The 26,411-nt window shown below is 41.8% G+C and overlaps 1 protein-coding gene and 1 long non-coding RNA gene across 3 annotated transcripts in view; one reads left to right on the plus strand and one right to left on the minus strand.

Annotated features, from left to right (window-relative positions):
* AKAP7 (A-kinase anchoring protein 7) overlaps positions 1 to 1,853 on the minus strand; it is a 73,095-nt gene extending 71,242 nt beyond the window's left edge. For both annotated transcript variants that reach the window (XM_004940220.5, XM_040697453.2), the window contains exon 1: positions 1,491 to 1,853. In XM_004940220.5, coding sequence (XP_004940277.5) covers positions 1,491 to 1,836 — 346 coding nt within the window. In that variant the 5' untranslated portion in view covers positions 1,837 to 1,853. The remainder of the gene's footprint in view (positions 1 to 1,490) is intronic.
* On the plus strand, positions 1,817 to 16,352 carry LOC124417890. Its single transcript, XR_006939020.1, has 3 exons — positions 1,817 to 3,864; positions 7,152 to 7,216; positions 13,791 to 16,352. It is a non-coding gene; the product is annotated as an uncharacterized LOC124417890 (long non-coding RNA).
* The last annotated feature ends 10,059 nt before the right edge of the window (positions 16,353 to 26,411 follow it).

Raw genomic sequence — 26,411 nt, forward strand, 5'->3', positions numbered from 1 at the left:
ACTGCACCACCTCCCTGGGCAGCCTGTTCCAGCACCTGACCACTCTTTCATATAAGAAATATTTCCTAATATCCAACCTGAACCTCCCACGGTGCAACTTGAGGCCATTCTCTAGTTCTATTGCTTGTTACACAGGAGAACAGGCTGACCCTCACCTCACCACAACTTCCCTTCAGACAGTTGTAGAGGGCAATAAGGTCTATACAAGATAATCCAAGGGCTGCAGCATCTCTTCAATGAAGATAGGCTGAAGGAACTGGCCATGTTCAACCTGGAAAAAGAGAACGCTGCAGGGAGACCTCACTGTGGCCTTCCAATATTTAAACAGAGTTTATAAACATGAGAGAAATAAAGTTTTTACAAGAGTAGATAGTGATAGGACAATGGGAAATGATCTTAAATCAAAGGAGGGGAGGTTTAGATTAGACACTGGAGGAAGTTTTCCATGGAGAGAATGGTGAGGCGCTGGAACACGCTGCCTAGGGGTGTTCTGAATGCCTCATCCCCGGAGGTGTTTAAGGCCAGGCTGGATAGGGCCCTGGGCAACTTGATCTAGTACTTCATCTAGAGGTTGGCAGCTCTACCTACAGCAGGAGGGTCAGAACTAGATCCTTGAGGTCCCTTCCAATCCAAGCCATTATATGATTCTATGATTCTAAGGTCTCCCCTGAGCATCCTCTTCTCTAGACTAAACAATTCCAGTTCCCTCAGTCACTCCCCATAAGACTTGTGCTCCAGACCCCTCACCAGCTTTATTGACCCTCTCTGGACACGCTCCAGGACCTTGATGACTTTCTTGTAGTGAGGGGCCCAAAACTGAACACAGTACTCAAGGTGCGGCCTCACCAGAGCTGAGTACAGTGGACAATCACTGCCCTGTTCCTGCTGGCCGTGCTATTTCTGGTACAAGCCAGGATGCCGTTGGCCTTCTTGGCCACCTGGGCACACTGCTGGCTCATGTTCAGCATCAACCAACACCCCCAGGTCCATTTCTTCCAGTCTTCCAGCCACTCTGCCCCAAGACTGTAGTGTTGCGTGGGGTTGCTCCACCCAAAGTGTGGCAAACAGCACTTGGTCTTCCTGAACTTCATCCCATTGGCCTCAGCCCAGTGATCCAGCCTATCCACACCCCTCTGTAGGGCCTTCCTACTCCCAGGCAGATTGACACTTCCTTCCAATTTGGTGACATATGCAAACTTAGAGACGGTGCACTCAGTTCCCTCATCCAGATCATCAATAAATAAATATATTATTAAACAGGGTCAGCCCCAGATAGACTCGGCTAAAGAAATATCCTTTAAATAATAAGCCAGAAAGTAATAGGCGTAGCACTCCGCGCGGCCAGACCGCTGCGCAAGCTCCATTAGGTTTACAAGGAGCGATCGTGGAACCGCTCAGTATTGCCCCGTGACCGCAGCTGCCGCCCGCCCCCGCGGCGCGCCTGCTCGGCCCCGCCCGCAGCCCGGCCCCCCAGGCCCCGGCCCGCTCACCGTGCTTTGGGGTCGAGTCGGTTGCGACGGACGGCTTCTCGCCGCCACCCGCTTCTGCCGCCGCCGGCCGCAGCGCCATGGGACTCGCGCGCGGGGCGAGAAGGGCGCGCGGGGCGAGAAGGGCCGCAGGCCACGCCGAGCACAGCGCGGGGAGCAGCCGGCGCAGCACACGTTGCATCTCCGGGTGGGACGAGCGAGGCTCGCTGCCGGGACACCGCGGCCCGGACGGGACGGGGCCGGGCGCAGGCGCCGCGCCCTTCGGCCCGATGAGAGAGGGGCCACGGGGCCGCAGCCGCGGGACTACAGCTCCCAGCGCACACCGCGCGGCCGGCCCGGCGCGGGGCATGGCGGGAGGCGGGCGGGGTCGGTGCTGCTCCGGAGCATCGTCTGTGTGTTGGGCCTGCACAGTCCAGAGCGATGATTTTCTGTCTTTTAGTTGAGGTCTAGGGAAGATAGATAGTCTTGCTGTAAGCAGCCGTTCATTTTTTATGAGACACCGGAACACTCTTACTGGGGCAGTAATGTCCCAGCTGTGACTGCACAGCCTCCTGTTGGGAATCTGCCTCTGGGGCATATGTGGGAGGCTGCTCCTCTGAGGCGAGGAGTGGAAGGCTCTGTTTTCCTGCTTGAATAAAGACTCTGTGCCCCTTGGAAACAAAACTCCGGCGCTATGTTCTGTGGATGACGCCAAACCAAATCCTGCCTTGTGTTTTTGCACATCTATCTGTGCATACGGACAGGATCTGAAGGGACTGACTGTATATTTGAATGCAGGTTCTTACTTCCACTTCTGAAGGGAGTATGGGTGGAGGAGAGAGAAAACAAAAAGATGGCCATAGCAGGAAGGAAGCAGCACAGCGAGATGTGGGTGGGAGGTTGAAAGCTGAGAGACCGCTGAAAATTGCATGGGTTTCTGTACTCGACCTGTCTGTACCTTTTCTTCATGGCAGATAAAATCTGTTTGGAAATGCTTCGCAACTATTTTGACCCATTTCATACTGTGTTTGCCTTTAATGTCTTTCACACAGTATTTTCATTAGGTCTGCGTAGTCTTATGGAAACCACAGGCTGGATGTGACACAGAAATCCCAGTCCTGAGGAATCTGGGGAAAGTCTGAACATAAGGCTACTGACAGTGTTTCTTGCTGCGTGTTTCATCTGAATATCAGCTGTCATAAGAAGTCTCAATACATACATGGTCACCTCTTTCAGGCCTGTTTAGCTTTATGAGTGAAATACTTAAAATAAACATTTGATTGCATGAGGTTACAGATCAAATATTTTTATTTTTATTTGTATTACATATATTTGTAGAAATGTGAATGTAAAACCGAATGTTTGATCTGAAGCAGCTCCCAGACAATTCATTAGGTGGTCCGAGGAAATCCTCAGCGAGAAACAAGATTTTTGTTTGTACGGTTGACAGAGGAATCTAATGCAATACTAGATAAGTAAATATTTAGCAGTTGTCATAGCAAATTAAAACAGTCTGTCTTGGGTGAACCTAAGATTATTTCTGTTCAATAGCCACCAGCCTAATACTAATATGGAGATGTGCTCTTTGGGTTCATGGTGTACCCAAGTATGCAGGTTGCATTAATTAAATTATTTAACTAAATAATTAATTAAAAATGCATTTGCTAGGGGTTGTAAGATTAGCTGATGTCATAAATCATCCCTGCAAGTCATAAAAGAGGTTTGAAGGGGAAAAAAAAAAAAAAAAAAAAAAAAAAAGGACTAGAAAGCTGATTTTTCTGCCTTCCTAAATACCACAGAAGTTACATAGTTGTCACTGACCTGGTGCCCATCTGATGCAAGCCAATACGTATGTTGTTGCAAATGCTTAGGTTTGGGCTAAAGCCAAAGTTTTATTAGTTTTCTGTGCCCTTGTCTTTATTAAGGAGAGTTTCTGATTAACCTCACAGTGGCACAGTTGTCCCTTTGAGGAGAGAAGATCAGAACTCGTACGACAGCTGAGTGATGTTAGCAGAAAGAGGAAGCACAGGCAGCTCTACAAACGGATTTGTGTATATAGCCACACTGCCCATGCCTATCAGCCTCTCACCTGACTGTCTCTTAACCCATCATTAAATCCAATTTAGTAAAGAGTAAGAGGGCTCAGAGGCACGATATTCTCACACCTTTCCTGAAAATGAGTGCTCTGGGAGAAAAGAGATTGATTTAGCTCCCAAATGAAGAGACAGTGCTGTGCGTATGTTCTTCCCTGAAACAGTGGCAGCTGGCCATGAGTATTGGTCAGCGTGTTAGATGATAGGTCACAGCACATTTTATCAGCACATATAATCTCTTATCTTAGTCAAACAAGAGAGATGTGGGAGCCGTGAGTATTCAGAACGTGGTTCACTTACGGGAGGTGAGGAAATAAAGGGACAAGAACAAAACGCATTTCAGGGAGGCCTAAATATTGAAAGAGGATATTGAGATATTGTATAGGATGTGGGAGGGAGTTGATGATATTGTAATGGGAGGGCATCAAGACTATAGGGGAAGCTTTGGCTATTGTGATAAGATGGGAGGATGTAACTGATATGAAACAAGGCTTTGTTACAGCCACTGCTGATAGAGCAACTTGTTTTCTGACAAGTGAAGAATAGACTGTGATCCGATAGTAATAAGAGACTTTCTATAAGGACAAAGAAAAGCATAAGTTGTAGAACTGCAGATACTGGAAAATGAGAGAGAGACAAAAGTGCCTGGGTTAAAGTAACTTAATGTAAGGATCAGAAAGCAAAATGCTAGGGTTGCTTCAATAACTGTATAAAAGGAAGAAAACCACAGTGGTGTTGTGTACTTACCTACTTAATGAATAGAAATGACATTTAATATCTAACATGAAGATTAATATGGAAATTACATGCATGGGTATTTGCATGATCTGTTGACGTGGTAGTTTATGTACATTATTACAGAAGTGAACAGAATCAGCTGATTATCCAAACATGCAGTTCCTTACTTGCTACCCTCTGGGTGGTGACCTGTTAAGAGAATCACCTGGTGAAGGTCAGTCTACACGCTCAAATGCTATTGATGTTGATGTATGGTTCTGCGCACTTCCAGGTACCTCTAGGCTTTTACGATGGCAGGATGAGCATGACTGTTGAGCAGACAGAGGATTCACCTATCAAAGTGGGGCATGAATGCCTTTGCCAGCCAGCAGGTTTACTGAAAGATAGAGACATAAGCTGGAAGAGAATTGTCCCAGATGTACTGGCAGAGAGGTGGTGAGAGATGGTGGGAAAGCACATGCAGGACAGTGTGGTGGCAGAGGCTGTCCCTCTGTGCCTGAGAAAGCATCATGTGTGAAGCTGTAGTGCTCAGAGCTGGGAGAGACCAGCTCTGGCACACATGTGGTAGGACCTCGGCTGGCTGGAGAAGTGGGACAACAAGTGCTTCATGAAGTTAAACAAGGACAAATGTAAAATCTTGCAGCTAGGACAGTTGGTTTTGACAAAAGCATCCGGATGCATTTCTACATTAGTTTAGGTCCCTGACATGTTTAACACACTTGGATGAGCTCCGCACCAGACATTACCATTAGGGTGAACTCCTTCAACCAGGTTACCTTGCTGTTGTGTATTTCTGAAAGTAGCTATGCTTTATGGATTTAGTCTTACACAAAATGTATTTACAACTTCAGTCAGACCCTTTTTCTGTATAAGGATTGCAGTGTTGTACTTGCCTACACATCTTCCCAGCCTTCTTTCAGCACAACTCCAAACAGCCAAAAGAGAGGAAATCCTTCTGAGGCCTTTAGGGCTTTGCAATAACAAAAGCAGCAGGAAGAATATCTCCAAGTAGCAAAAATAAGTTTGTATTAGACACGTCTATTTAGGAGCTGACTAAAATATTCATTTAATTTTGCTTCAGTGGATCAGATTGAAATGACACAGGGTCATATTTGCAGGAAGACATACACCCCTTAATGCAAATGGAAGAAGATACACACCTCTGAGAGAGCTAAGACTTAACTGCAGGCTTAGTCATCCTGAGTGCAGAGACACTGGCTTAGGACACACCCAACCTCACAAGCACATAGGTATCTTACAGATCTCTTTCAGGTTTCTACTACATCATTTTCAGTTCACTTACAAATTGCTTTCCTTCAGGGATGGGGAATTGGGTGGGGATGCAGAGAAGTCTAATAGCCCCTGTTAAAAGGCTACCAGTTGCTAAGCATTTCTAGTTATCCTTGTTCTTTCTACAGCCCTTGTTCCCTGGGAAAGATACAGTTGTCAGTTGTTCATCCGTTTGCCCTGCACATTGTATCTCATTGGCTAGTTTTAATGTTTCCTCTTAAATACTTGAAGCAGAGGGTGCAGAACGTGCTTTCCTAACCTAATTCTTCTCTCACTCCTCAGCACGCACACAAAAGAAATCCACCAGAAGTCATCTGAGTAAACTCTCATTTTGCAGCAGACCTGTCATGCTATTGCTGACAAAACCAGTTTTCCCTGTGTTGCTCCAGCATCGGGTAAAAAAAGCGATTCATTTCTTTACCTGTCTCAGAAGTACAGATTCTATCACACAATTAGATACACAGAAGTTTAGTTTCAAAAACACAGGGTAACCATAACACAAATAATACAATGGAATACGTCTACTAATTCATATTTTACTATCATTAAATATTTATGCGCACGCAAATGTAACTATAAAACAGAAAAGAAACGATTTTGATAGCTACAATCTTGTTTCTCTTATTCTTCGCGTGTACCATTCAGATTTATGCAGAAGGTTTTGTGCAGTGGGGACCATTAATGGCAGTCTGCAAAGAGGAGACACCATTCAGTTTGATAGGATACCTCCACAGATGTGTACACTGAAATAAAAACACGTTTCTCTTTTAGAGCCTTTAATAAACCTAGCGGACTTTTTAGCTCCAGAGGTCAAGTTAAGTTTGGTCCGAAGTCTCTGGAGTTGCTTTTATTTTCTGACTGAAATAGGAACTTAAGAAAAGCGTGTGGACGGAAAGTGTTTAATCTAAAAAAGAAGACACTGCCCGCAGTTTTAAGAGTTTGATTTTAAATGCAGTGAATATGGCCAAAAGCCATGCGGAAGTCACGCAGCTGAGACACTGGATCCTGCATTCCTTGAGCAAAAGACACTTTACTGGGAGTCTTAGGCAAGTAAAGAATGCAGTTCTGGATCCAAAATGCATATTATTCCAAATGTGGGTGGGGGAAATATGTACTTACTGACTAAACTGAAAAATCTTGATTCTCAGCTGCCTATCTGTTGTGTTTCTTGCTCTCTTCTCCCTTCTTGCTCGTCTGTCTGTCCCTCTTTTCAGCCACAAACTTCTCTTTCAGCCCTGACTCCCTTACCTTCCCAAGCTCCAAGTATTACACAAACACCCTATGCATTTGTCACCACCGTGCAGGCTTTGTGAGTGGCATTGTTTCTTTTTTCCCCTTTTTTTATCTGTAGACTTTTTGTAAGGTTAGGACGTCTGTGGAATAGAGGCAGTATCTTTCATGCATGTTTACTGAGCACAAAGTCCAATTACAAAAAAAAAACCGAGCTTCTTGTTGCCAGCACACAGTGCAGCTCCTTGCGATGTGGAGATCATCACTCCTAGTCCAGAGGCATTTCTGGTGCATGCCTAAGGGTTGTTCTAGAAACGCTCTTCTTTCTCCACAGATGGCGCAGATGGCCAGACCAACTAGGCAGGCGTCCTGCTGAGCATATCAGTTAAAAGGCATGAGGTGGGTGTAATGAATACGGACCTACATTTTGTGATAGGCTGGTTTAGAATTAGGAAAAAACCTTTGTGCTTTGGCTTAGTATTTCTGTCTCTGGCGAAGCCTCTTGGAGCCCAGACAATTAAATTCAGTATCTACTCTCTAAGTGGAAACACTCGTGTCAAAGCAGTGTTTCTAGGGGGTGACACTAAGCCAGGCTCAGCTGGAAGAACCCAATGAAGACTACTGCCAATGTTGCAAAGCCCAAGCACTCAGAAAACTTCAGGCAGTGTAGGCTTTGGGACTCCTCCAGGTCAGAGCCTACGTAGGAAGAAATAATTGAGTATTGTTTTGTGTTTCATGTGAATTTTGAAATTGATTTACCCCTGGTGTGGCTGGGGCTAGCTGCACAAAAAAAAATCCCACCCACTGCTTTCACATCAGCAGTCTCTTAAGATGTTTGTTTATATTTAACCAGAAGAATAAAACAGAAAAAGGAAAAAAAAAAAAACCCACAAAACAACTGTTGTTCAAAATACCTTTCCTGTGAGCTATTCGGGGAAACAGTAACTTACTGTCTGAAAGAGAAAAGGGTCCCTGACCTAAGAAGTGAGAGGGCTCAGTTCTAACTGTTGTTTTAGCTGCCACTCACACCTGGACCTGGCATCCAGTTTCTGTCACTGAGCTCCCTGGCAGTTACTGCATGTACTGCTCCCTGGGTGACTGCCTGCTCTTTGCTAACGATGAGAGTTACTGATCCTCTGCTGGAGTCTTAAGGTTTAATGCACAAGTCACAAAGGTGAACCAATTCAAAGCTCCCACATTTTACAGTCATTATTTTAACCTAGCTTAAGTGAAAGACTTAACTCATCTAGTGTTATGAAAAAGCCTGAAAAACATTGAAGGAAACAAGTACAATTAAAAAAAAAACCCACCTAGATGCATTCTAGTTAATGGGAAAAGAAATGGATTTTAATTTTCCTCCTTGCACATTAAATCTCCTACATTTTTGTTCAATCCTACAGCCTTTGCTGAGCCACTTCAAATTCTTATTCACCATACTAAAATGCATTGCAAGATCTGAAAGTGTACAGAAGCCATCAAATTTTCTCTGGTAAATCTGGCTTTGAGTCCAAATCGGAGCAGTATTTTCAGCATACCTATGCCCAGGACCAGATCTGGGTCACTTTATCAGGTACACAATCTCACCCCATACGTCAGTACTGTGCCCTTTTGCAGGTGTCTGTGAAAGTGAGTTCACGATTGTTTGATAGAGTTAGAATCAAGTGAGGAGAGTATGAGGAAAAATGTCTCCTCAGGCTCCTTAAGAGCTGTATTTCATGTAGTTTGGTCACAACAGCTATTTGGTCTTATTACAAGAGCTTGTACCCATGAAGGAGGGAAAGAACGCCTTATTTAATCAGTTTAATTTTAAGATTGGAACTTGCCAAACTTGGTTCTGTGCATGAAAATCAATATACAGCTTAAAAATAATGAAATGTGGCTTACGTATCTACTTTGAATACTGAAAGGCAAAAGCTCAAGCATACATTAAAATGCATCCTGTCAAGACCTCTGCCTTTGGTGGATAGCCAGAGAAACAATGTAATCTCACACATAATTTGTACTCAGCTCGACATATTTCCATATAAGCCATTCAGTTTTGATCAAATGTTTTGATAAATTCCTATGCAACAAAGCATTGCAGTATGGCTGCTCTCTCTCTCTGATTTCTGCTGGTTCCTGAAAGCTTTGTCATCATTTTGAGCAAAACAGGTAAGCATCAACGTTGCAAATAATATGAAAATTTAAAATAACAAAAGAATAGCACAATGCAAGAGGAAGTTGTCTTTCTGTTGTGTCCTGGTGCAACAGTGCTAGGGTTTAACCCCACCAGGTAGCTCAGCACCGCACAGCCACTCACTCACTTTCCCAGTGTGGGATGGAAGAGAGTACCAGAAAGGTAAAAGTGAGAAAACTCATAGGCTGAGATGAAGATGGTTTACCAGGTAGAGCAAAGCTGCACACACAAACAAAGCAAGATAAGGAATTCATTTTTTACTCCCTAACAGCAGGTAGGGGTTCAGTCACTCCAAGGAAAGCAAGACCCATCAGGCCTAGCAGTTACTAGGAAGATAGCATCACTCTGCAAGTCCCCCCCATCTTCCTTTTCCCCAGCTTCTCTTGCAAAGCACATCACACAGTAGGGAATGTCCCTTTGGTTCTTGCTGTGTCCCTTTTCCTGCTCTTGTGTGCCCTAAGCCTCATCACTGGCAGAGCAGTGGGAAGCAGCAAAGACCTTGGCTCCGTGTTAGCAACAAAACATTGGTGTGTTATCAACACTGTTTTTCATCACAAATCCAATACGTAGCACCATATGAGCTACTCTGAAAAAATTAACTGTCCCATCCAAAACCGGTAAAAACAGTGCCTACAATATTAGGAAGAGCATTCCTCAGAGTGTGGCTAGATGAGACAGGTCAGCTGCGTGGTGATTTGTAAAATGAGTAAAATCTTACCTAAGAAAAGTTCTCATTATACTTTTGGGGCATTTTGGAAGGCAATGATGGGGTTCCTCACTTGAGAGTCATTCAGTAGAAGAAATCTTGTTTTCTGTAGAGGCATAATCCAGCCAGGACCTGTTCCTTCATGTGAAGAAGAGCAGAACCAGTAGAAGAACATGGAGGGGAAAAGGCAAGCTGAACTGACAAAGGGAAAGTTGAGTTGTACATTGGTGAAATCTACGTGTGGATGTAGAGCATATGTTACCAATTATGTGCTGTGTTTGGAAGACTCCAGAGACTCATGGGAATTACCACTAATGACAGTTGACTTGTCATATCTATGTCATTAGAAGGATAAATTGGGAGTTTTCAGAGCAAGAGAGAGCAACCAGATACAGCCTACTGACTTCCTGTGAGAACCGTCAGCCTCAGGGGTCTTTGTCCCTTTGATAATAAGTCAGTGTGTATTTGCATTCCCAGATGTGTTTTACTCATTCAGCTCTGGTCTCAGCTAACATGCTGTTTACATTCACCATTTTGCTAAAACTGCATGTTGTTCAGATCAGTTTCTGCCATATGACTGAAAACATTTTCACCCAAGTCTGAAATGACCCAAGTTGCAGAGACCAGACCCCATCATTATCCTCAGTGGCTTGCTGACTCCTTTCAAATCGTGCAGCCGGACTTCTCCTGAAGTCTTGTCTCTCTTGCTTTTCACAACAACATTCACTCACAGTTCCCCACTTTTTTCAGCGTTACCTCTGGGGGATTTATCTTAATCATCTGTACCTTTCTGCCTACCCTTCACCCTTGCCTTCTTTTGTCTAAAGCACAAGTTACCGTCTTTATTGAAGTCACTCCCCGGTCTTCTGCTCCTTCACGTGTGTTTCTTTCTAAGGAAGGAAACAAAGGATCAAATTAAGGTCTCAGCCTGTCTTTGACATCTGCCTGCTGATGTCTGGCTTTCAGCCCACGTGCAACAGCATTAAAGAGAGTTAGTTCTTCCACCCTCTTTATACTCTTATTTTTTCTCAATCACCAGGGGCCACAGTTTCCTGCCTGTCAGTTCCTAACAAATAGGCGATATGTTTGTCTCAAGACTCTCTCTCAAAGCTTTTACGTCAATCTGTGCTGTAGGATGTGTTATGCAGAAATTAACATTTTACCTAAGATAGAGTCTTGTTATTGTACACGATGATGCTTACTGCTTAAACTCTTGTCCAGATCTTCAACTTATGTGTCAATAGCAGAACAAAATCTTTACTGCCGTGACAAATGCAATTTAATTCCTCTGTGTAGTCATCTAAAAAGTCTTCAGGAGGGTATTTCTTTTAGAATTTCAGCGTCAATAATGTCACCTATCTTTTCAGATATATCCACGGCTTACTCATCTGTATTTTAGAAAACGAGACTTGGGTGTTGTGATTTTCACTTTTGATGTTTGACACTCACATTAATTATCTCTTATTTAATACTGAGAAGGTTGATTTCACTTTCTGAAAGGGTTGGAACTTAATTTCTGGACAGGAGTTTCCAGTAACACCTGTACGGCTCATGAGAAATGCAGCCTAGTTCTTAGCAAGTGGCATTGGGTACTGGAAGTTGCACAGCTGGGTTATTGCATCTGTACATCTGGATGAACGTGTGGTGCTTCCTAGCTGGGTACAGAGAGTACCGCACTAATGATTTTGTTCTGCTTCCCGTGCCATGTTAACTCATTCAGAAGCAGCTCTAACATCTGTGCACATCACTACATGGTAGTGTGCAGACATATAATCCATGTTCTTTCTATGTTCCCTTTCACATACTGAAAAACTTTGCCGACAAACAACAAAACTACTTTGCTGTTCTCCTTTAAACTGTTATTTGCTATTGATGTCACTAGGAAAAAAATCCTGAACAACAGCAACAATAATCCTTACAACTGCTGGGCTAGTAATACTAAGACAATCTTCTAAGCTGTTTAGCATTTGTCTTACAGCTCGCCTGTGTATATCCTGGTCTACCTCAGATGGAGTTTGTTTGCTTTAAAAATAAAACGAAAGCTCCAAAACTCAGTGGGATGAAAGAGATGGACAAGAAACTTCTCATGCGATGGCTACCATCTGGCCAGGACTTGGCAAAAAGGATATTCTCGCCGTGTAAAAATTCATTTTAAAATCTAATTTTAAGTTATCAGTGCGGCACTTCAAAAAGAGTCTGCAAGAATCTGAGTAAATTGTTTGTCAGAAAATGCACGTCTCTCTAAAAAAGCATATTTCTGAGGCTTTAAAGATATTATTACCTGAGAAATTTACTTCTCTCTATTATATTTGCTAATATTGATTTCCGTGTGATTCATTGCATCTCATACTGTTAAAAATTACATTGTTTAATGACACACAAGAGAACGCATGGGAGGACAGCTATGTTGGTGGAAGCCCAGGATGAAAAGCTATATGAAATATGTGTATAATATAATACACCTTCCAGAAGGTATTATATAGATTATATCTTTTTTATTTCCTTTGAGTTTGCTTTTTTTTTTTTTAAGTAACATTTTTAAAGCAATGTTTTAATATTCTTTTCCTGACCTACCATTAAAAAGAAGAAGAAGAAGAAAATGTGTATATTCCCTGTACCGTGAGGACACTGGAATACTTAATCAGTTCTTTGAAGATCAAAGGGGTGTACGCTGACAGTGATTCTGCTGGGCATAAATATTTTTCTGTGATTCTCTTCTTGCTTGTAAAGGGTACTTAAATACCCCTGCTTCGTGCTGAAGTGTTCCTCTGGGGCTACCAGCACAGTGAGCGGACATGGCAGCTTTTGGAATAGCCAAAAATCCCCGTTCCCCTTAGGATCAGAACAAAAAAAGAAAAAGAAAACACAGTTGCTGCTGTGTTCCTGCTTTCAGCCATATACTGTATGTATCCAGCAATAAATAAATGTTTAGCACAAATGCATTTAACTCAGCTTATTATAGTTTCTTGTCTTCACGCCTGGTTATAAATCAGAAGACAAAATGATGAAATACGTTGTTAGGAAAATGTATTTTTCCTTATCAAAGGCTGTATTATGCTGGCTTTTACATTTCATTGCATTTACATTGTTACCAAGTTTTCGCGGCAACTGATTGCTCTCGGTGTACTTTCTCAGGGAAGGGGAATTTTTGTCGGAAGAGGGACTTGACGAACAGGTCCTGCACATTATGAACTGGCACAAGGAAGGTCACTGGGAACTGGCTGAACACTGAGCACCGAGGCGGACAATTATCCTTCCCTCTCTCTGTATATCCTGCCAGCACCTCCTTTTCTTTTCTTTTTTTTTTCCTCAGATATCTGAAAATTATATCTTTAACATTGCCAAACTGTATGCAATTCTAGTTTTCCTACCTGTCTGCCCTGTTTATATTAAAATTTCATAAAGCAGATCACAACCTGTGTTCATTAACACTGGTTTTAAAAAAAAATCTCATCATGAAAATGTAAATACTCGCATTAAATAGTTGTGTAAACTGTGAGTGTGAGTGTAGGCACAGTAAAATTAAAAGTCATTTGTATCCTTACTCATTTTCTACAAGATCAGGACCACTAAGTCTGGGGCAATATAAAGTTTGTATTTCTGTCCTTTAATCATCCTTTTTGCTTAGTTATGATTGGAATTTGTGGTGGCAGGAGAGATGTTGCCCACGGATAATGTTTCGCAGGTTTTGCTGCTACTCTAGCACAAACAGAGTCACAGACTTTGGAGTTTAATCGGTGCCAAGATGTTGAATTCATTGGATATTTCACTCCTGATGTTGGTAGGGCCTGGATTCTTGCCCTTGCCCTGTGGCTGCGCGAGATGAAATTCTATCTGTTTGGCAGTACAAGACAAACTTTCTAGTATCTTCAGCCAGGACAGAACTTCACACTGCAGGGGTATCTCAGAGTTACTTGCCTTTTGGTGGCAGACCCAGTTTAAGGCTGATCTCCTACCTCCTTTCCGCACTGCAGCTGTGCACGTTTGTCCCTGAACCACCAAAGAGATGAGCAGGAGAATACTGGAATAATTTGGGTTAACAACACATTAAAGGATTTGATTTTTTTATTTATTTATTTTATTTTTTCCAGTTTGGGTAATTTCATCAAGCCACCCGGCACCAGGTTCTGCAGCCACCTCTGTTGACACAACTGATGCGGATGCAAAACACAGGGTGGAGCTGATCAGATCAGGAGCAGGCATGTTGAATGGAGCAGATAAATTATCCTGATTGGAGCTGTCTTTGCTGCCCAAAGGCAGTAGCACATGGATCCACAGCCTTCACGTGTAATATCGATTGTACACAATGGGAAAAAATGCTGTTTTCTTCTCATGGGTATATAGAGAAGAAAGAGAAGAGAAGAAAAAAGGTGGACATCTTGGGTAAGGAGATGGTGCTTGTTAGCTTTTCACTTATTACAGTCCTTGTCTGTTCTGGGCAACATCAGAGAATTGTGGATGTTCTGAGGTCAAAGGCGCTGAGAATATAAGATATATTAAAAAAAAAAAAAAACAACACATTGGAAGGGGTTTGTTCTCCCAGTTTCCTTAGGCTTCTGTCACTGAGCTGCCAGCCATCACCCTTTGGCTTTTGAAGTCAGTGACCAATTTCAGCCATATGTGCAAGAGGATAGAGATCTCAAAGACAATTAACGTCTTACAAGCTTTGCAAAAAAAAACAAAAACAAAACAACACTTGGCTGGAGGAGAAAGGGGAATGATTCTCCAGCAGCGGGGAAGGTGAGCAGAAGTCAGCTGCCTCCCTTCCCCAGTTAGCCACAGCCTGTGCCCACTCCCTGAGGGGACCCGAGATGGCTGCAGGGAAGCAGCTTTAGGGAACAAAAGACACAGGTCTTTACTGGACCAGACTCCGTTGCTTGTGCTGCTCAGCAAAGTGTTCGTTGTTTTCCCGTTAGCAGCTACTGAGCTTTTCTGACATACAGCTGAGAGCTCGCTAGCTCAGAATTCTCTGGCAATGCCAAGTATCTATTTGGTTTCCATTATGAGGTCAAAATAAAGCAATTGAAAAAGAAATTGAGAAATAACTTCCTAAATAGCTTGAAGGAAACAGGAGAAAAGAGCTCCCCTTTTTCTGCTTCCCTCTTCAGCGGATATCAGGCTCCCAGTACCCCGGAGCGCACCACCTATGAATGGATGGAACATGATAGCCTATTTTTAATTACCTCCTTTATTTGCAGTTCTGCAAAACAAAGGAATTTGAAAGCCTAAAGCCAAGCTTGCAAAAGGAAAACCTAGGTGTTCTTAAGGCTGAATTCTCCACTCTCCATCCTCGCTCTGCGCTGGTTCCCTTTTTCATTCTGACTTTTGAATCTGCCCTGATGCCCTCATCTGACACAGCAACTACATCAGGGAGAGAGAAAACAGGATAGGCTTTCACTTTTGTCTGGCAGCACAAGCTTGCATTCTGTGCTTCGGAGGTTTTCAGAGGCTCTTTATTCTATGTAATGTTCCTGGAGTGGAGAAGCGTATCTTTTGTTCTTCCTTATAAAGGGATATTTTTATACACAAAGATATACAGTACACTGAATTACAAGAGTGTTTTATGTTTTGGATTGTGAGCCTTTAACGTAGAAATTTCTTGCCATTCTATAATATAGCTTTATCCAAAGCATTTAACTTCAAAACCTTTAAAGCACAGATGAATCAAAGCCTCAAAATCCATCCAACACATCAACTAATTGTAGTGGCATCGAAAACAGAGTGAGACTCTTAATTTAAACAGATTTCACTCCCAGCATGTTAAACAAGCTGCCTGCGTCTATATTCTAAGCTGTATTATCTTGGTTTGTGTATGGCTGCATATACTTGGAAGCAATTAAGCTGAAGGAGGGCAGTTGCGTAGTTTCTCTGCAAATAGAAATAAATGTTTTATGTTTAAGAGTATCTCTTGTTTTAAATGGCTTTTTGCTGTGAAACACTTTATGCCCGAAGCGTTGAAGCATCTGTAAGTCTTCTGATTCCTTTAATATCGTTTCCATATTAGATAGCCAGATGGCGGAGAGCGATAATACGCTGTACTAATCGCTTAGGAAGTCTACAGAGTGGCGCTTTGAGATTTAGACCCACAGCTACTGCCATCACTCTTCTGATGGGAAGCGGCAGATACTATTCCAACCAATTGAGTGTTTTAAAACATATAAACACTGAACAAATGATCTAAACAGGAAAAGGGCTGATAAATACCATTCAGTGCTAATGAACAGAAGGTTTTGTCCAGAGGAAATAATTCCTGTTACAATTATCGGAGATCAACATAAGCTTATGCAACAGCATGTATAGAAACCTAAATAAAGATTTTGGCTTCTCTATAACTATCACAAAAAGGACGCAGATGTGCACAGCTGAGTTACTCTACGAAGAGGAAAGGAGCCTAAGAAGTAGACTAATTATCTCAATGAGTTTCTTAGTGCTTGATTTTTAATTCCATAACAATCTTCTGCCAAGTTTAAGATTTTCTCAATCCAACAGATAAATCAGCAGAAACTTACTTCCTATATCAATGTCCATATGCCGGCATATTCTGGGGAATGTTTTTATACCTTGAAAACACATGGTTTCCTCTCTGAACAATGCAGTCTTAAACTATTGGGTGCATTTCACAAAAACAATGTCAGACGTGCCCATTCCTAACGTCATGGACTTTCATGAGCTTTTTTTCAAAAGCTTTATTCTTGTAATTTCTACATTAAAAATAGTAGAAAAAAAGAATGTTTCTCTGTGGTTTTTTCTTCTATCAGGTTTTTATGAGAAGCCACAGTGTGCTCCAGGCTGTCAAATTGAGGCTGTGGAAAAAGAGACTGAGGCAGCACTCAAATACGATAAGCAAGCAGACAAATCATGTAAACAAGTGCTATGGGGAGTGCTTTATTTTGATAGCACCAATTGTCATTTCAGTAGAGGAACAAACAATCCACTTCAGCTTTTCTGGCTTATTAATTGTAGAACACTTCAAACAGTAAAGACAAAACACACAATCATGTGAAGCAGGAAGGTTTGTAATCCCTTTCTTAGAACTGGAATGCTCTACCACCAAATTTTTAAACAGCAGCAACGGTTTACCTGAACCTTAGGGGAAAGTGAGCATCTTCATCGTCCTAATATATGCACAGCATTGTACTAATAAGGCAAAGATGGTAGCCTTTACAGATCTTACTGATCCAGGGATATTTTCTCAGTATTATTGAACCAAATCAGACTGTCTAACATTTAAGAATAGAAAACTACAGATATAGCCAGTATTTTAAAAATAACAATGCATCTTTTTAATTCAATATTTATTCTTCCTCTTAGTACGCTCAGAAAGAACAGGTTCATCTTTTGGATGCCACTGTTAAACTGCTAACTTGAGTAAAATTTCTCTTCTATCCTAAATAACTCGCGCTGCATCGTAGCACGTATCATTGTAGATTCATTAGTTACATTACCATGCAATGCGGTATTTCATGCTGCTGCCCAGTCAGCTGCAGCCAGAAGGCTTGATTTTAACCTTGAATGACTTGACAAAGTTATTCCTAATATACACTAGGATATTGAAAAATAAACATTAGGTCATAAATTGTAAAATAGCAGCATCCAGCACGTACTACTGTTGCAGCATGCATTTGTGAGTTATGCATTAGAAATGTAACAACCGTTTCTTTTTAAGAATGACAATGGCACACGCACATGAGAAAGAAGGACATATAAACAAGCTGTGGAAAAGAGCAGATGTGTGCTGTTTGGACACACAGGCAACTTGCCTGAGGGAAGTTTGGATTACTGAGCTAACATGTCAAAGATACATAGTCTGTTCACATCATAAGAGATTCTCTGTGTGTTGTGTGAAGAGTTCCTGCTACGCCTCTGAAGTAGCCTATGATGTCTCGGAGTATGCCACAGTCATACACACAGCTGATTTACAGTTCCATTTGTGTGGGTATTTACTCAGAAACACCAGTGCAGTATTCAACAGGCTGTTTATTTAGAGTTGCAAGTCACAGAAGCCTCTCCAAGATTGCTTCAAGTCAACAGCAAAAATGCTTCAACAAGTACAGTGACTTCAAATGGCGAATGCTTCAGATGGGGTAGGTGATCCTGTGTGAATTGCAATGGGAACAGTGTTTCATAGGGTTGGGTGCCCTGGTTGGGCCCCAGAAGAGCAGATGGATGTGTTCTCCCCCAACAACACCCGCCATAGTATTTTCTCCTCTTAGAGGAGAACTTAGGAAGATTTGTAATACAAGTGTTTGTGACATACACAGAACAATATGCGTGTGTCTCCACATGCTGTTACCAGTTTAGTTATCCTTTTTCCATGGCATGGGTGCTCTTCCATGGGACCCTGTCGTCCAGTCAGGATTATTCAGGGCCCCCTGTTAACAGCCACACTTGACACAAGGCCATTCGTAGACCTTATAAAACCAGAGTGACTGAAGCCTGAGGAGAGGAGGCAAAAATGGCCAAGTCTCCTGTAGAACAGAGACTTACTGGTCTTGTTCAAAGAGACAGAATGACTCATCTTGCTCAGTTGGTGCCAAGGAACTAGAAAAGGGTAAAAAGGACACCGGGCGAGTCTCTGAGCGCCTCGCATTCAATTTATGAGAGGTTGCCAGCATGCAAAGCTACAGATGAATATGCTATGAGACACTGGGTCTTCCTTTTGTAAGCTTGTGAAAAACGTTGGCAAAAAGATACGCACGCAGTATGCTGTGTAAAACTCTACTGTAAAGGAGTAGATACATACTGTTGCATCTGTATTTTTATACCTGTACTAAAGAAAGTTGGCAGCACATGAAGTCATGGTCTGTAATGCTTAACATGGATTATATTCCATAGGCTCTGCAAACAATGCACAGATATACTATATGATATAGCAGAACTTCACTAATCCACAATAATGCAGGGTGGCTCTGGCGCAGATTAGTTGATTTTGTGGATTAGGGACCAGGAGGGCATCCAAGGAGAATCCCTTGCTGTACCTCACTGTGGGCTCACCTGCTCCCTTCTCAGCAGGGAGAGTCCCTGCCAGGAGCATCTGAAGCTGCATACAGGGTGACCATATCTCCCGCTAATGATCAAACTAGGCACATCAGTTTTTAGAACCATAGCATCATAAAACTGTTTCAGTTGGAAGGGACATTTAGAGGCCACCTAGTCCAACACCCCTGCAATGAACAAGGACACCTACAGCTCAGTCAGGTTGCTCAGAGCCCCATCCATCCTGACGCTGAGTGTCTCCAGGGATGGAGCATCCACCATATCTCCGGGCAACCCGTTCCAGTGTCTCACCACCCTTATAGTAAGAAACCTCTTCCTTATATCCAGTCTAAATCTCCTTTAGTTTAAAACCATTTCCCATTGTCCTGTCACCACAGATCCTGCTAAACAGTCTGTCTCCTTCTTTACTGTAGCACCCCTTCAGATACTGGGCTCTCAGATCTCCCCAGAGCCTTCTTTTCTCCAGACTAAACATCCCCAGCTCTCCAGCAATCTCTGCCTGTCTCCATAGGAGAGGTGTTCCGTCCCTTGGAGCATTTTTGTGGCCCTCCTCTGGATGCGCTCCAACAGGTCTGTGTCTTTCCTCTACCGTGGACTCCACATTTGGATGCAGTACTCCTGGTGAGGCCTTATCAGTGCAAAGCAGAGGGGCAGGATCACCTCCTTCACCATGCTGGCCACACCTGTTTTGATGCAGCCCAGGATACAGTTGGCTTTCCAGGCTGGGAGGGCACATTGGTAGCTCATGTCCAGCTTCCATCCACCAGTACCCCCAAGTTCTTTTCAGCAGGGCTGTGTTCTATCCTTATATCCCTCAGCTTGTACTGATAGGGTGTACTCAATCCCACGTGAACAGTGAAGGGTGCTTTTACTTGTATGAAACTTACATAGTGCTACACGTAACATAGGTAACAGTCAAAATTAGTGTCATGACAAAATATCACTACAGTAAGTATTCTAATTAAAAACTATGAAAGTGAAATATTAAAGATTTTGAACCTGAATAACTGGGCTCAGTATTGGTATTAGTTGACATTTCTTCCTTTTGAGAAACAAAACAAATAAATCATATCGGAAAAAAAAAGAAGAGTATGAGGCTTTTGACTTTAGATCAAACAGATTTTAAATTCACTGAAAATTAAGGCGTTCGTTATTTTTGATGCAAGATATAACAGACGTCTCAGCAAGGTCATGACTACACATGATAGGATTATTTTATGCCAAAAACTGGCCTGAGGCAAACACTTGAGATGATAGATGATTTGAAAGAGGTTAGCTCTCTGTGACGCATATGTTCCCCTCAGAACTCTGTAGGTTCAAACAATGAGTCTGTGCATTTTGAGTATACTGACCTTTGTGAATATGGTACTTGAATATTGATAACAGATTTCTTAGAAAATCAATGTTAATTGCAAAGCTCTTTGTTGCCCACTTTTTTTCTTGATTAAAAAATAAATAAATCATTTAGGTAAAGTTGAAAAATAAAACTGTCTAAGAATGGAATACCATTCTTCCTGGGAAGAGCAAAATGTGAAAGAGTTGGATGATATAACTGGATCTCTCTCAGACATACATGCTAATATTACTCAGCACAGATCAGTATAAAACTTCTAATAATCAAGAATTATTTTGCAAGAAAAGACTGCATGAAAGTTTCATGATACAGATAAACACCTACATACTAGTAAGAAACACATAGCAAGCTCATTTTCTTGTTCAATTTCTTTTGATGTGTGTTCTTACAAATAAGAGCTGATTCGTCCTCCTGGGCCGTATTTTAATTTTAAAACAGACAGGACAAAATTCAAGCCCCATGGCTGAGAATATAGGTTGTTTTTCAGTGATGTGGTAGAGATTTGACCTTTGGTTCTCTTACAACCCCTAGGTCTTATGTGGAATAGCAAGAATTAGAGATATTGATGTAAGTAACAATTTTTCTATTAAATGTGTTTTTTTTTTCTCATAATTTTGCTGACAACAGCATGCATGGGCTTTTCTCAGGGAATTTCCTACAGTGGTATCTCGGGCTAACTGCTGAATCTCTTGTGGGCGAACCTAGTTTCTAGGTCTGCAAACCTACAAAACATGAACTGTGTACCTAAAAGTCTGCAGGAGTGTGAGATCTCAGCAGCCCTGGGCCAGTCAATACAAATGTGAAAACCCAGTTATAGGGTAACTTGTCAACAACCAGGTTCCTCAGATCAGATGTGGTTGTAATATAGATGGGACCCTACAAGCTAGTCAAAGAAAACATTGCAAAAGCTGCTTGCCATTTCACGATTACATTAGCACCATTATTTACTACCTAATCGATGCTGTGATTGACAGCTTTGCAAATCAGATTAGCTTTTAGTCTGTGTGTAAAAGTAGCATAGATGGCTAGGAATGGAAAATTTTCTGGGTCCCAGTTAATGGCAGATGAACAAGAGTTGGAGATATAAAACAGAAAGTCACTGATGTTGCAAACGAGTTGAACCAACTAAAAGCCATAATATATTCAAACTGTCCCTGAGATTTTTTCACATCTAACACTGCATCCCTCCCATGCTGCTTGCGTACAGCGAGGGGAAGTTCCCACCCAATGACATCATGGTCTGTCTTTGGCTACAGCCAGCTGCATATTTTTAAAGGAGTCCTGTTTGTTTCATAATTGAACTCTTCACCTTTTGATTGTATGTTTTGTTGGGGGGTTAAAGGGAAAAAGCCTGCTAGTAAAATTACTTAACTTGGCACCCACAGGCTGACTTGGGTGGGCTGCATTCCCTCCTCTAGTCACACCCTACCTGAACCCATGTGTGTGTTAAATCACTTGACTAGTTCAGCCTTAACATTGGGTCACATCCTGGGAAGCAAGTTCAGAGATGCTGGAAGTGTGTGCTTACAAAAACACACACAATTGTACAAAAAATATGTGGATAAACTATGGGAGGAACACCAGGACTTCACTGAGGAAAAGGCAGTAACTTGGAAGAAAAAAAATATATGTCTTGGTTGTGATGAAATGTCACAAAATACACATAACATGCTGTGCTTTGAGTGACTTATTTTTAAGAAAATAAGAACAACAAAACCTTGCTAACCAGGAAACTTGAAATTATTTTTATGTGCTAACACCAACCTGAATATTACTTTCTTCTTCATCTGCTACAAACGCATTCCCTACTGATTAGATTTTCTTTGCCCCGTGAAAGGCTTACACAAATGTGGGAACACTGTCACATCATGAGGCCTACAGTGCAAGGAACTGTGCTTCCACACCAGTAGTGATGTAAGAAAAAGATATTTCTGGAAGCATCTGGGTCTTCATAGCAGTGGAGCTTGAACTATTGGAGAAGCATTATTTCACGGTCAAGCCAAGTGGACTTACAGAAACACAGCTTCATTGTGTTTCCCAACATAGCAGTCTCTGAGATGGAATGTGCAAACAGTTTTCTGACCTGCAGTAGATAATTGATAGGATGCATAAGGCTGTCTTCTTGATTCCAGATATTTTGAGGAGTAGCCAGGAAAAGTCAGGAATACTGTTCAAGCACTTGGAAGTACTTGGACAAGTACCACCGTTATTTTTTTTTCATTATTTTTTGTTTTGTTTTATTTTCCTTTTTTAAAGAGACAGAATTTGGTTTTGATTTTACCTGTGCCTGTGTTGTGAATTCCTGAACTTTGTGCCACTGGAAAGTTTCTAAAACTTCACAGAAAAATACAGTCAGTGAGTTGTAAAAAACAGTTTAGAAAGCAATAGGAAATGTAAATAAATATTCTATTCAAAGTTCTGCCAGGAATTTGACTTTATTCATGTACAAATGCTGTGGTACATATTCTAATTTGTTTTGTTGTTGGAGTAATGAGGCCAAAACTCCCATGAAGAGTCGCAAGGTTAACGTGTAACTCATCTAATTAACCAGTGCACCCTTCTCAGATGCTGTGATGTCACACTGCAATACCTTCTTTTGAATGCATTGCTAGTGGTTTGCCTTCCTACCATAAGATACTGTGCTCAAGATTGTCTTTAAAGACTCTTGGGGGAACTGTTCCTGTGAGGCGTTAGATGATTTGTACGAGTTATAACCAGACTCTGTTTCTTCAGACTTAGTTGAGAGTTAAGATTGGTTGCTTCTTGGTTTAGCTGGGTGATTCTAGAAATAGGTATGACAGACACTAAGCTGGTGAGATAAATATCCATTTAACACTGGAGTGGGACCTGAGCTATTTGGCATAGCTCTCATGGGGCTCCAATATAAATAAAAAACATCCCTTCCGGAGTACAACTTTTCCAAGGTTCTATTTATCAGCTGCATGAAATTGTCTTACAGTTGTGAAAATTATCCACAGCTTTGTCAGCCATGTGGAAGCTCTCTCACACAACCCCATCTGCTCACTCTGAAATTGCAAGGTAGAAGTCAAAACAAGAAAATCTTTACCCTCAGGAGGAGTAGATATCAGTATGGTCTGCTGGCTTTTTATAGTAACTATTCGTAAAGCAGGAGTGGAGATCAGAGTCCAAAGAGGCACACAGAGATCTCCTGATGAGACAATAGCAACTATGCAAATCTCTACACAAAGAACATGGAGGCTAATTCCTTCTATTATCTTAATGAGTTAGCTGTAGGATGTGCCTCTGCAAGTTGTTATTATTGATGAATATGCATCCATTTCATCTAATCTGACATGGATGTCGCAAGCAGATAGCATTTTGTTCCAATGCTCTTTTTTTCCAGCCTAGGACTGAGCCAGCTGTTCTGCCCTCCTTTTAGGGTGGCCTTTCTCTCATGCCAAATGACTTTCACCTCATGGCTTTATGCCTGAAAGTTGCAGCTAGTGTGTATGTGCCAAATGTATCTACCACAGTTTTTGATGTGCTGAAGAGAAGCTCTGTCTAACCAGAGTCCAGAAGTTTTTAAGTACTTAATTATATTAGGTACAATCAGAAACAGAACAGAGAGATGTTAGCAGAGACTGTATTTGAATTCAGAATTACCAGCTTTGTCATAGAAACACCAAATATGCAACAATGATGTTAGTGAATTAGAACAGATACATCCCTTGCTTTTCTCAATATATTTCTTTTCTGGAGCCTCCAGTGAATGTTCAACTGTGAAATAAGTAAACTATTTTCTTTATTAATGGCTTCCATCCTGTCATTCATTACCACACAACAATGTTCCAACTACATTTCATTTTTCATAACTGGCTTTGAGGCCTGGTTGGTCTGCCTGGTTGGGTCTTTCTCTGTGTTGGGGATGTTTGCTCTACAAACAAAATCTAGGTCTTCAGCAACACTTGCCACTTACCCATGCCAATATGTATTATCCGCTTCACTACCCTGTCTGTAGCACTGCCAAGCAGCAACATCAAGAGAACACAGGCTTTTCACATCAGCAGTCACTTTGTACTACTTGCTTTCTGTGATCAGTGGAATTCATGTAGCGGGGCTGATTTTGACCATTAACAACAGCTGAGTAAAGGAATTAAGTGAGTTATGTTTACCCTACAATGCATAGTGCTCATCTTCTGAATTTTCTGTTTTGCTGGGTTTGTTTTGGGTTGTTCTTTTGTTTTGTTTTGTTTTGTTTTTTTTTTTTTGCATGTAACACTCATAGCTCTACAACTTCTGTTGCTGTAAAAGATGCAGATGTCATCAAGATGTGCCTTTTTGTCCAGAGATAAAAGCAAGCTTCTTTTCTTTAACGGTTTGATCTGCCAGTCAACATCTCCTTTGACAGAGGTGACATGTACTAACTTGAGGTCCATCCTCAAGGGAGGGTAGCAGTAACCCAAAAGAATCTTAGCAGTTCAAAAGGTGCACTCACAGCAAAGAGGGCAGCAGTAGTGTCTGCAGCATTGGAATCTTAACAATTTAACAACCCCACAATTAATTTTATCAGCTTATAGTCATTATGTATTAACCGTCAGAGTGGGATTGTTGCATTTGTCCCTTCTGTCAGCACCACAGCTGGGCAATAAGAAAAGTCATACCTTCAAACCACAGCAATGTAATCTGTCTCATGTTTGGGGCTGTATCTGAGATGTCATAATGCAAGGCAGGAAAGAATCTGGCACTATTCTACTGCCAGAAAGGCAAAGCAGAATCACACATTTGGAAATGACATTCCCTGATCAGCAATCAATAGCAACACCCTTTCCTGTGATGCTTGGGTACCTTTCCCATCACTTTATGTATGCGTGCAGACTGTGTAACCCTGAGACACTGACTGCAAGTTATGCTGTTGCGCATGTGAACACTCATGCCAGTAGATAGAAAACACTGTTACAGAATCACAGAATCACTGAATCTGAGGGGTTGGAAGGTACCTCTGGAGATAATTTAGTACAGCCCCATGCAGAGGGTTGGTAACACAGGTTTATCACGGAAAAGTTTCAAGTACAATGAGCCTCTTTTCCTGGTGTGCATTTTCTCTGCTATAGCATATTCTCTAATAATTGTGGAAGATATTCTCCTCCACTTTTCCTTGGAGCCCTTGCTTAGCAGGCGTTGAGCAAACAGCCTTTTTGAGTTCTCGTCTGTACAAGCAACAGCTCCAATATGATGTTCAAAATTTGCTGTGTTTACATTCAGTTGTATTACTGCAGTCTTTATGTCTCTTAAACAGTGATTTGGTTGCATCAGCACATTCAAGAAGTTTTGCAAATTGAATGCAACAACAGATTGCTCTTATCACTTCAGTATCCAGACAAAACATAAACACAAACTTGGAAGAGCGAAAAGATGGCAGAAGAGAATATTTGAAACTGTATTAATGACATCACTCTGGTGCAAGGGCGGCAGCAGTACATCCAAAAATTAGCAGCCAAGGAAAATAGCCACCTGTCATGCTGTAGATGGAATGGCATTTGGCAATCTGGAGCATACACCAAGAATGATATTAAATTTTATTTTCTATGTGTTTTAAAGAAAAGCAACGTTGCATTTTAAGCCAATGTCACCCCCAGGCTATTTACTTTCCTAAAACTATGTGCCAGAGAAGAAGGAAAGTTTGTAATAAGGCAGCAGATTTTTCCAGAAACAAATGGCCTCAACCCAGCGTGAGAAGAAACATCAGAGCAAACAAACCTCTCTGGGGGGAGTACCACTCACTGGGCTTCTCAAGAGTTATGTCTGAGGCTGTCTGAGGAAAGATGAAAAAGGGTGAAAGTCAGATGCAGAAAGTCTCTGTTAGAGTTTTCCTGAATTTTCTAATCTATGGAAACTTCACTACAGGCATATCCATCGGTTTTAGCAACACTGGGAACCTTAGTGAGGATAAGATAGTCAGAGGCACAGCTGTTTTTTGTGTTGTGCCAATTAAACTTGCTCAGGCCAATGGCATTAAATACTGGCAGCCAGATTGCTGCTAGCAGTAATAAGCAGCAAATGGGAGAGTGGAAACTCAGGTAGCATTAAAAAGCTGCACAGACCAAGTGTCTCCCATTGTGTCTGTAAATTAAACCCTTAGGGACAGTTGTTCCTGGTTGTTTTTTTTTTTGTTTGTTTGCTTGTTTTTTTTTGAAGGCATCTGAAGCTGCTGTATTATTTTCTTGTGGAACTGAAGAATACTTAGCTGCCTTTCCTTCATGCTCAGAGATGTTAAAGCTCCTGAGGAATAAGTCAGAGAAGATTATAAATACAGCTTTGGAGATTGTTTTGCATATAAAAACTGTCTAGAGGTACAATCCTAACCCAGGTTGTGCTGTGGTAACTGTAACATCTGCTATAT

Source organism: Gallus gallus, chromosome 3, assembly GCF_016699485.2.
Source record: "Gallus gallus isolate bGalGal1 chromosome 3, bGalGal1.mat.broiler.GRCg7b, whole genome shotgun sequence".
NCBI classification, from domain to species: domain Eukaryota; kingdom Metazoa; phylum Chordata; class Aves; order Galliformes; family Phasianidae; genus Gallus; species Gallus gallus.